At 61.9% G+C, this 12705-nt stretch overlaps 1 protein-coding gene across 3 annotated transcripts in view; it reads right to left on the minus strand.

Moving 5' to 3' along the window:
* GRM4 (glutamate metabotropic receptor 4) overlaps nucleotides 1-12705 on the minus strand; it is a 113240-nt gene that overhangs the window by 62255 nt on the left and 38280 nt on the right. For 2 of the 3 annotated variants that reach the window (XM_045543512.1, XM_045543513.1), the window contains one exon: nucleotides 493-709. In XM_045543512.1, the coding sequence (XP_045399468.1) occupies nucleotides 493-709 (217 nt within the window). Of the gene's footprint in view, nucleotides 1-492; nucleotides 710-11421; nucleotides 11542-12705 lie in introns of those variants that run through there. The other variant, XM_045543514.1, reaches the window with a different exon arrangement.

A 12705-nucleotide genomic window follows, 5' to 3' on the forward strand; every position in this document is an offset into this window, starting at 1 on the left:
CACCCACGGGGACACCTCCCTCACTGGGCCCAAACCAGCGCAGGCCCCTGCTAATGGGAGACATACCCGCCCAGCCCCTCAGCCCACCACAGACAGCTCCGCTGCAGGGACTCCAAATTCCCCACTCCTCCAGCACCCTTGCTCCGAGAGCCAGCCTGGCTGGCACCCACCTCCCCTGTCCCTGACACCCCCTCAAACAAGGCCCCTCTGTTAGCACCCCTCCCTTCCTCTATTCTGAGGGGGTGCTGGCCCCTGGCCCCCACGCCAGAGTGTTGACCGTCCCTTCATCTACACAGCCACGTCCACCAAGGCCTCCCGCCCACCGCATATGCCACCTACCCAGCGCCCAGCGAGGCCATGGGCCAAACCCCACTGCTAAAAGAAGAGGCTGAGGCCCACGTGGGGACGGCCAGACCGCTTGGTCACTGTGCTGCGACACCCCCACCCCCACCCTGTGCCCAGCATGACCCTGCAGCCAGGCGCCTGACTCACCATCCTCGCGGGACTTCTGGATGAAGGCCTCCACGCCACTCTCGCCATAGCTGCCCTCCGAGGCCAGCGTGGACACGTAGTTCCATTTGAGGGCACGCACGATGTCCACCATGGCCTGGGCCTGGTACGTGTCCGAGGGCACCACGCGGGAGAAGAAGTCATAGCGGCTGTTGTCACTCAGGTCGGGGGCTGTGGAGGCGTAGCTGATCTGGGGTATCTGGTGGGCGAGAGGGGCTGCTGAGAGGGGCGGCTGGCACCCACCTGCCCAGCCAGCACCACACCCCCACGCGCCAACCTCCCTCAGTCCACACAGCTTGGCACCCCCCCGTGCACCCTCCCCGTGGGCACTGCCTCCTCTCACCCTGCAGCAGACCCCGTGCCATTGACAGCACAGGTCCTAGCCTCACTCAGCAGAGGAGAAAACTGAGGCCCAGACGGGTGGGCAAGTGATTGGTCGGCCCTGCCTCTGGCTCCAGCCAGGGTCCCGATGCCACCTGCCTCCCACTCAGCTCTCCCTGATCCTGTCCCTCCCCAGCAGGGGTGAGGCTGGCATCAGGTCGAGAAGGGACTGGTGTGGCAGCATCAACCCTCCTCCTCCAGGAAGTCTCCCAGCTGGTCCTGCACCCAGTGGTCTCCAGGGACACCCCAATCCCCCACAAACATGTAAACCCATGTACACGCATATAAACACATACACACATATACACATGAATACACACAGACACACCCCAGGAGCCTCTGGGTGCCTCAGTTTACATAAAGAGCTACAAGATCCCAGCCCAGGGAAAATCCCCAGGTGGATGAGATGATTCAGCCCGGGGTTAGGGGTTGCACTCGGGTGTCAAGAGGGGCCCTGAGGGGTCATTTCGTCCTTCCTGCACCCCCAGGCAGCACTTCCTGTCCCCGCCCAGCAGACTCTGTTCCCATAGCTCCCTGCGGGCTCAGGCTCCTTCCTCCTGCTCAACTCAAAGGAGGCAGAGCCCCACTTCCAGCTCCCCGCCCCCCACTCTACCCCTGAGGACGGACGCCCAGGAGGCAGGGGGCAGGGGTGCAGCAAGTCCCTTCTCCCCAGTAGCCTGGGACGCTGGCTCCAGATGGGTACAGGCCTGGGGGTCCCACAGCCTCTCAGCAGCAGAGCAGACCCAGGCCTCCTCCCACCTAGCTCGCCAGCTGCAGAGCACCCTCCTGCCCCCACTGCCCCCACCTGCACCCGCCCCAGGCAGAGGTAGGGCTGCCTTTGAGGTGCCCCTGCCTCCTGTAGTGACACCCAGCCACCCCCAGGGAACAGATGGGCAGTGTGGACCCTCCTCCCCAGCCCCCTCCCCGTCTCCGGCACCACCCGGGCTTCCCAGGGCTGGTCAGTGGCCTGTGCCCTCCACCCGCCCCCTTGTCCCACACGGACTCTCACCCTTCCTGTGTGCCCTCTGCCCTGCCCAGGTGGCCAGGGTGTGGGGGCTGGGGCCGGCGCATATTGATCCAGCTAATCTGAGAGTTTATCCCTCTAAGGAATCATTAGGATTCAGTCCTGGCCAGGACGTCATGCCTGTGGCAACTGACGGCAGGGAATGCCCAGGACAGGAAGGTTGGGGGTGCCCCTGGCAAGAGGTCACCCATGGCCAACGCCTGGGGTCCCCGGGGACCTCCTCCCAGACCAGACAGCACCCCTTCCTCAGGATGGAGGCAGAGGTTTTGCCGACCTAGAAGCCCTACTCCAATACCTAGACAGTCAACTCTATTCATGTCAACAGACTTTTCTGAGCATCTCTTACGTCCTAAGCGCCGAAGACAGCCGTGGACAAGACACGCACGGAGCTTCCTTCTTGTGGGAGGAGCACAGCACAGCAAGCCAGCAAGCGACCGGGACCTTTCCCCATGGCAACGAGGCCCCCAGCTGTGGCCTACGGGGATGGGACGGCCAAGTGGGCAGGTGGGAAGGCTGGGAAAGGCCTCTCTGGGCAGGCGACAGCCAGGCAGAGCCAGCGTGGCAAGGCTGGGCAGGTGTCCGAGCCAGGGAGCAGCAGGTCCCCAGGGAACCAGCTTGGTGTGGGCGGCAGAGCGAAAGGCCAGAGTGGCTGGAGCCAAGTCGGGGAGGGGAGGGTCAACACCCAGTAGGTCTAACAGCCACTGAATACAGGGACAAGTGACCAACGGGAAGACTGACCAGGGGCCATGGGGTCACCCTCCACTAAGGATGCCCATTGCCCAAAGGGCACGGCCAGCTCAGGCCCTGCGATGCCATCCCCACCCAGCCGGGTGGCCCGTCACCTCCTCCCCCCACAGACCCAAATCCCTGGGGCCTTCCGGGGAGAGGATGGGAGTTGGGGGAGCAGTTGATTGGTGTTTTCCGTTTTCTGAGCAACTGAAGGTTAACTCCTCTATAAAATGCAGCCTGTGGTCTCCATGAAAGCGCACGTCCTACATTACTCACTGTGGCACTGCTCGGAACAGTCAAATTTTGGAAACAAGCTACATGTCCGTGGTGGGGGGATGTTAAAGACATCACAGCAGTAAGCGGAACACTACGCAGCTGCGAAAAAGAACGGGGCAGGTTTCCGTGCGGCTCTGGATGGTCTCCGAGTCGTTGCGGGTAAGAACAGCCACAAGGAAGTGGGTGCAGACGGAAGGGGCTGTCGTGGGGGGGGTGGCACTCGCGCTGTCGGGGACACACTGTGGGCTTGTCCGGGGGCAGGGACCCAGGCGGCTGCGGGCAGGGGGGACAGCAGCTCTGCCATTTGTACGTTTCTGGGCAGAGCCACACACGTGGGCCAGCTGTTTGGAAGGCCGACCACCCCGAATGCACACGAGTGCGTGTCCCCTGCTGCTTGGCCAGCAGTGTCCCAAATCAAGCCGGGTCCTCGCTGCCTCGGAGAACACTTAGCATGAAAACAGCACCCTCCGAAATGTGAACTGATGGGCTATTTCATGATTCATTTTAAAATGATTGTTACGTTTGAGGTCTGAGAATGGGATTCGTTGTGGTGGGTTGCTCTGCTTTTAGGAGACCCTATCTTTTAGAGCAGGGTCTCTCGCCCGGCGCCATTCAACTCTGCGGGAGGGGAATCCCGGGACTGGGGCGCTGTCCGGTGCTTCAGAAGGTGTTTACAGCATCGCTGGCCTGTACCACTAATACCAGTCACACCCTCCCTGCCCGCACTTGTGACAACCAAAAAGGTCTCCAGACACTGCCAAATGTCCCCTGGGTGGGAGGCAAAACTGTCCCCAGCTGAGACATGGACAGAAATACTGAGGCATGAAGTCCTATGATAGCGTCCGGGACCTGCTTCAAAGGATCAGGGTGGGGACCTGAGACGTGAGGAAGAAGAAGAAACAAACTGGCCAACAGGTGACAATTGCTGAGTGGAGGGGGCTCATTGCCCTCTTTGTTATATTTTTGTACACGTCTGAAATGTCCATTTTTTTAAAAAGATTTTTAAAATAAAACAAAACAAAATAAATGCCAGCCCCTGGATCATCCCTCCGGACAGAAGTGGCCTGGACTTGGAGCTGGAGCTGGAGCAGGTGGAGGAGGCCGCCAGGACAGGACACGCAGTGGCACAGCCTTCAGACCGGGTCCCGAGGGACAGTGACTTGGTGTCCACCCCTCTGCCCGGGCCTCAGCCGGGAGAGACCGCCACAGGCCTGCCTCCACTCTCCTCCCACCCACTTCTGACGTTTCCTCCCAGCCAGGGTCTGGGGTCACAGGACAGGAGTGGGAGGCCCACTCGGGTTTCTGGACTTGACACAGGCCTCACGGCTGGCCGCAGATGGGGACAGAGCCCCCAAAATAAGGCAGCTCCTTCTCACTCACCGCTTATCCCTCCTCCCAGGTCACCTAAACCTCCCCTTCCATCCGGGCACTCAGTGCGGAGTGGGCAGCAGACGGACACACGGCTGTCCAGGCATCCCCAGCCTGGACACACTGCCCCCAAAGGACGGGCCGAGCACGGGTCCTGCAGGGGGTGCGTGTCTGCCTGCAGGAGGGCCTGGGGCCCTGCTTCCAGAAGTCCCTGAGACGCTGAGGTGGCAGTGGAGGATGACAGGCCCCCAGCCTCCTCCTGCGGTCCTACCTCCCAGCCCCCACCCGGCCTCCTCCTGGCCTCCCTCCTCAGCCCCGGGTCCTCCCGGGCTTCCCGGGGAGATTTCAAGCGGAGACTTAGGAGCTAAACGGCTTTAGTTCAAATCCCAGCTCTGCCACCCAGCAGCTGGGAGAACTTGGGAAAGTGACTTCACCTCCCCAGACCTCAGTTGCTCCAGCTACAAAATGGGAGTAATTACAATAACCATGTCATAAGGTTATGGAGGTCGCAGGGTCGCACGAGGGAATTCATGCAAGGTCCTCAGAGCAGCGCCTGGCAGGGCGCTGTCCCCCCGGAAGGCGAGCCCTCCCGCTAAACCTTCTCTGACAGCTCTCTCCTCTTCCTCTCTGACTTGTTTTTTTACCTCCTAGGACTGTCTGCCTCCCCACTCCCATCCCGAGCTCTCTCCATAGTCACACCGTTGTCATTGTCATGGGGACGTCCTGGGAATGCTGACAGGCTCTCCAGGGCTCTCCTGCTCTGTCCCAGAAAGGAGGGGCTGAGGTGGGGTAGGGGCCAGGGACCCCCATGGGGACGCCACAGGCAGGGCAGGAGGCCATGTCTGCATCTAAGCAGGTGACCGTGACAACCTGGCCCAAGGGGGCTCTGACATCCCTTGGCTCTCACTGTCCCCCAGACCGGCTGGAGCGGGAGGGGGTGCTCCATTTACATTCCCCTCCCAGCAGCGCCAAGAGGGGAGGGAGGCTGCAGTGCCCGCCCCGTGCCAGCTGCTCCGCCTGTCCGCCTCCTGCCTTCCCTCACCCGACAGCCTGGGCACCTCCTGTGTGCGGAGCACTGTTCTAGGTGCACCACACCTTGTGTCACATCCCTGTGGGGCAAGAGCCAGCAAGAACCCAGATTCCAGCAGAACCTGCCCAACCACAGGCATCCTGCTCTAGGCCCGCCTGTCGGTCTTTCCCCTCTGCCTGTCTTCTGCTCCCAGAGCCCATGGTCTCTTCTCACACCAAAACCTCCCTGTTCAAGGCCCAGCTCAGATGTCGCCTCCTCCAGGCAGCCCTCCCAGACCCTGCGTCCTCCAGAGAGTCTGCTCAGCCTCCCACAGCCCCGAGTGCAGCTGCTCCAGGAGCACCAGGCACAGCCTCCTGGTGCCGCACTTCTCTGTCTGCTTGTCAATTCAACACCCCTCCGAGCCCCCCTCATCCTGCTGTGTTGGGCAGATGTGGATCCCACCCCAAACACCAGTCAAGAACCACCGCATCTGGAGGCAGCCGCAGAGAAGGCAGAAAACGTGTGGACAGTGCTCAGCTGGCTGGGCGCCCTGGGGAGGAAAGGGCCTCATGCCTGCCCGGGTGACACACAGTGTGCCTGCAGCTGGCACCCAGGAAGCCTCAGCTTACGCAAGGAGTGAGAGACTGAGGGGGAGTGCGTGAACAGGCCTTCTCCCTCCCCCTCTCTCTGGCTTCTGAAGTGACAAGAAGGTCCATGCCACGTGGGGAAAGACAAAAGCTGCTTCCGGGCTCGAGCAACAGTGAAGATGGATTCCAAGTACGTCCGTGTGTGAGTGTGCACATGCGGTGCCCCGAGCACGTTCATTCAGTGATTCCTCCTGCAAACGCGCCAAGCACCAACGGCCTGCCAGGAGCAGTCCCTCGTGTGGGGACAGAGCATGGACTCCTGCCCTCGAGGGGGTCCGGTGTAGACAGAGGCAGGCCGTGGAGAGGGGAGTCGTAAAGCTGCGGAGTCTGCTAGACGTGGACGAGGAGCCGGGAGCAGAAAGAAAGGGGGAGACACGGAGGGGTGTTAGAGAGGGGCTGGGGAGACCTCTCTCTCCCAGGTGACGTTTGCGGGAGACCCGGGAGGGAGGGGTGTTTGAGGGGGGGTGTTTCAGGCAGAGGAAACAGCCGATGCAGAGGCCATATGGGCACGTGTGTGCGTGTGCGTGTGCATGTGTGTCTGCAAACGCACGCGTGCTTAGACCCCGGATACGCCCTTGGGCCATCCCAGGCCTGGCCAGCGGCCCCACGCGCCCGGCGCAGGCACGGCAGCACTGGGTGACACACGGGCAGCGTCCCAGACGGCCCACAGCTCAGGCTCTGGGTCACCAGCTCCCAGGCCAGAACACCCGAAGATCCCGAGCGCAGTGGTCCCCCTGCGCCACCCAGAGGAGGGGTGGGAGGTGGGGAGTCTGCCCACTCTCAGAGCTGCCCCAGGGCACGGTGCTCAGGGACTCTGGAGGTGTTCAAGACTGCTCAGAGCTGTCAGCCGTGAAGTACCCACCCTGACCCCTACGAGGCCGGGGGTGCCCCAAGCCAAGCGACCAGACATCCAGGGCCATCTCCATGGATACCCCAGGGGCTACCTGGCACACACCACAATCCTCTCTCCTGGCTCCTGCCCTGCATCTGACGGGCTCGGTAGCTCACTACCACCCCCACCTGCCTCTGCCTACACTGCAGCCCCTCCAGGGCAGGAGTCAGTCCACCTCCCTTTCCTGCTCCGCCCTGACGCTTGGTACTACACATGCGTTTCCAGCACGCTGTGGACCAGCCTGCCAGGGCTGTGACCCAGCCTTGCTCTCCAACTGTGCAGCCCTTCGGCAATCAAGTGAGCTCTCTGGGCCTCAGTTTCTCCCCTATAATCACAACAAGAACAGAGAGGACTGCATCAGTGAATACACAAACAGTGCTTAGGGCAGCGCCTGACACACGGGGTCCCTGGGCCAATGCTAGATATTCTTATTAGAGAAAAAGGCAGGCCTGGAACCATTGTGCCCATTTTGCAGGTAAGGAAACTGAGGCTTGTTTAGAGGATAGTGCCCTCTGAGTATCATAGCCGGGAGCTACCAGAAACCGGGTGCTGATGGAGCTGCCCTGCGCCCAGTCCCCACCTCCCGGCACGTCCTCCCGGCCCGGCCTTGGGCTCTGCCCACCCTCCCTGCTGACTCTGCTCTCTCCGCCCCACCCACGGCCGGGCCAGGCAGCCACAGACTGAGGCTGGGACCCTGCAGCCACCTCTAGCCACCAGCCCAGCCAGGCCAGGACCCGGGCAGACCTGGAGACCCCCTCCCACCTGGCACAGCCCCTCACTCAAGAGCAGGGGACCCGAGCCCAGGCTCAGGTGCCCACTCCTTATCCCTCTGACCCCGGCTGCCGCAGGCCCTCGGCCGCCCGGCTCTCAGTGTCAGCTGTTTTCTTCACAGATGAAAGCAGCGATGCTTTTAGGTACATGAAAGCTGCGGTGGGCAGGAGTGTGTGGTTCAGAGACAGCCGGCCAGAAGGGAGCGAGCCGGCTGCCCAAGGCCCTGCCGGCCCCGTCCCCCACCTGACACGCCTCACCCACCGGAGCCCCGCACCCTCCCCCAAGGGCCTCTGCTGCGGCCAGGAGCACCTGCACACCTGCTCCGCCCAGGTGCTGAGGACGTGGCTTAATGCCCTCCAGACAACTAGCCTGGCAGGAGCCAGACTCGGGGCAGAGAGAAGGAAGAGCCCGCCACGGGCAAGCGGCAGAGGGAGGACGGTCACGGGGGGGTGGGTACGGGGAAGGAGCTGGGGGCCAGGCGGGCTGCTGACAGAGGTCCAGCCAGGAGGGCAGGACTTTCCAGGGAGCCCGGGGGCACTGTGGAGGGCTCCTGAGCAGGGGCACAGCGGCCAGGAGGTCCTCGGCCTGCTGGGGAGTTTGGAGAGGGCAAGCTCGGGAAGCCCAGTAAGAGGCAGCAGCCCAGGCCAGACAGTGGCTGGTGGTGCCTGGACCAGGGCAGGGGAGCGAGGGTGAGGGGGGCGGGTCAGCGGGCACCTAGGGGAGACTCGGGCACCAATTCTGTGTGGGAGGGGCTGAGACAATCTGGTCTGGCCTTGGCCACGAAGACAATGGAGACAGAGCTGAGATGGGGGCCCAGGAGAAGGGCAAGGCAGGGCGGGGGCATGAGTGGGCTCCCAGGGTGAGTTTGAGGTGGCCGGGCAGCCAGCAAGGTGACCTGGGGGCAGGGGGAGCGCAGGTCTGGGGCGAGTGGAGCAAAGGACAGTGGATGTGGGAGGCCATCGTGCTCAGAAGCTGGGAGCCAAGGCCGTGGCACGGTGACACTGCCCAGGGAGACCAAACAGGGCAGAAAGGAGGTCAAGGCCCAGGCCCTGGAGAACACTCAGGGCTCAGATTCAGGGCGTGGGCAGCAGGGAGGGGTCCTGGGAGTGAAGTCCTGGAGGCTGGAGAGGGCAGGGCTGGGGGCACAGGGCAGGCCCCCGCGGGGTGGGGAGAGTCGGGCTGCTGGGGCGCTAAGGAGAGAATGGAAGGAGGCGGCATAGACGGGCTGGGGCTCAAAGGGAACAGAGGGTGGTGCAGAGGGATACGCAGGGCCGGGGTTGGGGCTGCTGGGAAGGGCAGCCACAGAGAGTGGGGACACGGTGGGGGATGCAGGGAGACCCCAGAAGGTAGCAGGGTGGGTGTAGAACACGGTGAGGGCACCGATGGCCCTCAGCTGTCACCAGGCCCATCACTGACATGGACTCCAGGTCCAAGAGCAGAAGCCAAGAGTGACCCGTACAGCTTGGGACAGCCCCCGGGAGGCCCCCCACACCCACACCCTCCACAGCACCCCCTCCCAGTACCACAGGGGAGTCTCAGGGGACAGGGTGGGGCACCTGGGCAGGGGTGGGGCTGGCACAGCTGGGTGGTCTTCGGGAGGACCAGGACAGGCCCCAGTGGGGAGACCGTCTGCCCCCACCCCAGGGCCTCCTCTGGGGCCACACGCTGGGGCCCTTCCCCTTCCGCAGCCGCCTCCCCCACACCCACCTGAGCCATCTGGGAGCACCAGCCGCTTCCCCACAGACCCTCCGGGAATTCAAGTCAGGCCGGCCTGGGACGCGAAACCTCATTAACCAGATCGTATTACTCCACTCTGCAGACAGGCCAGCCGCCGACTCCTGACTCCTGGCCGAAGCAGCAGTCACTCTGGGGTCTGGCCACATGCCCCTGTCTGGCCTCCACTGGCCGGCCCAAGCCCCAGTGCCCTCCATCAGCCTGCAGGGCCCAGCCTGGGCCAGCCCTCACTGGGCCTTCCTGGGAGCTGAGCCGGCCAGAGTCACAGCCTCGAGTGACCACCCCAGGACCCCCAGCTTCCGCGGGCCTGGAGGCTGGCCTCCCTTCAGCCGGCCCTCGCCTGCCCCATCGCACGGGCCGCTTCCCTCCACGGGGCCTGCAGAGCTCCCGCTGCGAGGAGAGAGCAGTCTGACAGTGTCCCAGGCTTCAGACACTGTCATCAGAAACAAGGCCAACACGGTCCCTTTGCCTCCGCTATTCCTGCCGCCACCAGCCGCACCCCTTGCACGCTCAGCACCCACCCACGCGCCTCAGAAACTGTCGACTCCTTCATTAATTCTCTCACGCAGTGCCATGTGCTCAGCTCCCACTACGTGCTCTGCACAGTCTCGGGCACAGGGCTGAACGCAGCAGAGACAAGTCCCTGCCCTCGTGGGGCTGACGTTCCAGAGGGAGAGACCATGGATACTGGATGGACACACACGTCACTAACGTTGCGTGCTGGTCTCAAGAGCCATTGGCCAGGCGTTCCCAGTGCTCGGCCTTCCTGACCAGTGGTGAAATCTCAAGTCCCTGCCCTTGAGGCTGGCCAGGGCCATGGACAAGCTCTGGCCAATGATCCAGGAGCAGAAATACACCCCACTTCTGGGCCGCAGCATCTCGCCACAGGTGTGAGACCCTGCGGGGTGCACGTGGCCTCTGCTGCTGTGACCGGCAGCGCTCGCGCCCAGCCTGGGGCCCTGAGGGACGGGGCAGGGCACCCCGCCAGCCCGCGCAGACACGCCTCGGCCAGTGCGAAGTGTGTGCTACTGTAAGCCCCAGAGACCTGAGGGTGTCTATTGCTGCAGCATCGCCTCACCTGTGCCGGCTGACACAGCAACAAACGTCACACTGGAGCTTGGCAGAGCCAGGAGGGATCCTCGTTTATCTCCCCCAAAGGCCTGGTGTGCCAGGTTCACACTCATCACAGGCTGGCGATGGGCTGAGTTGGATTGAATCAAATCACACAGGCACACACAATCATCACCACGTAAGAGCCAGCGCCCACTGGGTGCTTACTGCGTGCCGGAACTCCCCAGGGGTTTCCCACACCTCATCTCCTTCAATCTTAGAATAACCCCACGCAGCAGGCCTCCGATTCTCCGCATTTTTCTAAAACCGAGATACAGAGTATCTTGCCGACGCTACTTGCAAGTAACCTGCCCAAGGTGACACAGCTGGTGAGTGGCTGAGTCAGGATTCGAACCCAAGGAACCAGCTGCAGAGCCCATGCCACTCACTGTCACGTAAAGCCTCAGTCTGTCTCCTTACATGGTGGGCCTACACGTACACATGCGTGTACACACACACCGCACACACGCAGAATCTGAGGGTGGTGCACACAGCCTCCAGTTCCAAGGCCGCCTGCATCCCCTGCAGGGCAGGACCCTGGGGCGGCAGCGGAGACAGCCAGCCCTGCTCCTCTGTTTGCTCAGCCCCCACCTCCGCGCTGGGCTGTCGCACTACGGCTGACGTGGCCGTCTGTCTCCAACACAAAGGATCGGGCAGGGGTGGGGGCCAGGGACCCTGGAGGATTGTATAAAATGGCTCTTCTTTGAGCAACAGCTAATTTCTAAACATAATTATTAATTTCATGCTTATCATATGCAAACCTGTCTCCCAGACGAGATGAAATTGATTTAATTAGAAATTCCATCATCAAGCCTTTTGGATCCGAGCTTTTAATTAGGATCACCAACCCCACCTGAGGCTGCCAGAGAGTGGGCTACGGCCCCTGACTTCTCTCCCTGTGGCCACAGGCACAGCCAGGGTGTATGGGCACCTCCACTGCCACCAGTGTCCCACTGGCCAGGATCCTTACCTGTCCCCTGCCTACACAGCAAGGCCTTGAAGTCACAGGCAGCCTCTTTTTTCTCTTGGCACCATAATGGGGAAATAGCTCAGGAAGAGTTTGCATGGTCGTACGGCCGGAAGGACTGGAGCATTTAAGGTACGCAGGGGATGGGAGCGATAACAGGCCTCCCTCTCCCTGCAAAATTCACATACCAGCCTGCCTTTGGGAGCCCCTGCCAGGTGCTAATGAAATGCCCTTTACAGCTCAGCTCAGGGCAGTCTGTCAAAATTACCAACAACACTTGACATTTTCACCAAGCATTTTCACGCACATTACCTCTGACCTCATCTCTAACCACTCTCATCTTAGCCTCACTGCGTCGGCTCCAGCCACACCAGCCTCCTTGCTGGACCTTGGGCACACCAGGCACAGTCAGCCTCAGGGCCTTTGCACCTGCCGCTCTGCCGCCAGGATGCTCTTCCCCGGAAATGCATGTAGTTGGCTTCCTCTCGTCCTTCCCTTCCTGACTTTACACAAACATCCCCTTCTCAGGGAGGCCTTCCCTGACCACGACCACCCTATTTAATACCAATCTCACCTCCCTCCCCTGCGGCCCGTCTCCACCTCCCCTGATTGGATTTTCACCACAACGATCCGCTTCCAACACACTGCATTTACTTTCTTATTCCATTTATTGCCCGCTTCCCTCTAAATGTCAGCTCAGGGATTCGTGTTATTCCCCATTTGTCCTCACATGCCTGGCACGGCATTCGGCACGGAGGGGTGCTCAATGAGCCAAGGGGGCACTCATTCCCTCCACACGGCCAGGGGTAAGACAAGCTCCACAGTGCTGCAAGGACCTTGAACAAGCGAGGAAACCGAGGCTCAGAGCCTCGGGCCTCACCAAGGCCACAGAGCCAGCCGGCAGCCCAGTTCTGATTCTCACGTGGTCTGACATTTGGCCTGGGCAAGGCCTGGGGGTCTGTAGTAAGTGGGCCACCTCATGGCAGTGCCCGGCACGGGGGACGTGCTCTGAGGTCTCATTCCTCCTCCCCAGGTCTAGCAGGACCCTCCCTCTGGCATCCCTCACCTCCTGGGGCCCGTGGCACCCTGTCTCCCTGATTGGACACTGACACCCCAGAAGGCAATCGCTGGGGAGCTGTCCCCGCTCCCGGGGCCCACCCGGCCTCTTAGGAGGACAACAAGCAGACACTTGGATGAATTTCCAGGTCTGTTCTGAATTATGTTTTCCAGGAGAGAACCAGACAGACGCAGGCAACAGGGCTTTGAACAAATATTTCCCCAGAAAGC

This window comes from Lemur catta, chromosome 2 (genome assembly GCF_020740605.2).
Source record: "Lemur catta isolate mLemCat1 chromosome 2, mLemCat1.pri, whole genome shotgun sequence".
NCBI classification, from domain to species: Eukaryota; Metazoa; Chordata; class Mammalia; order Primates; family Lemuridae; genus Lemur; species Lemur catta.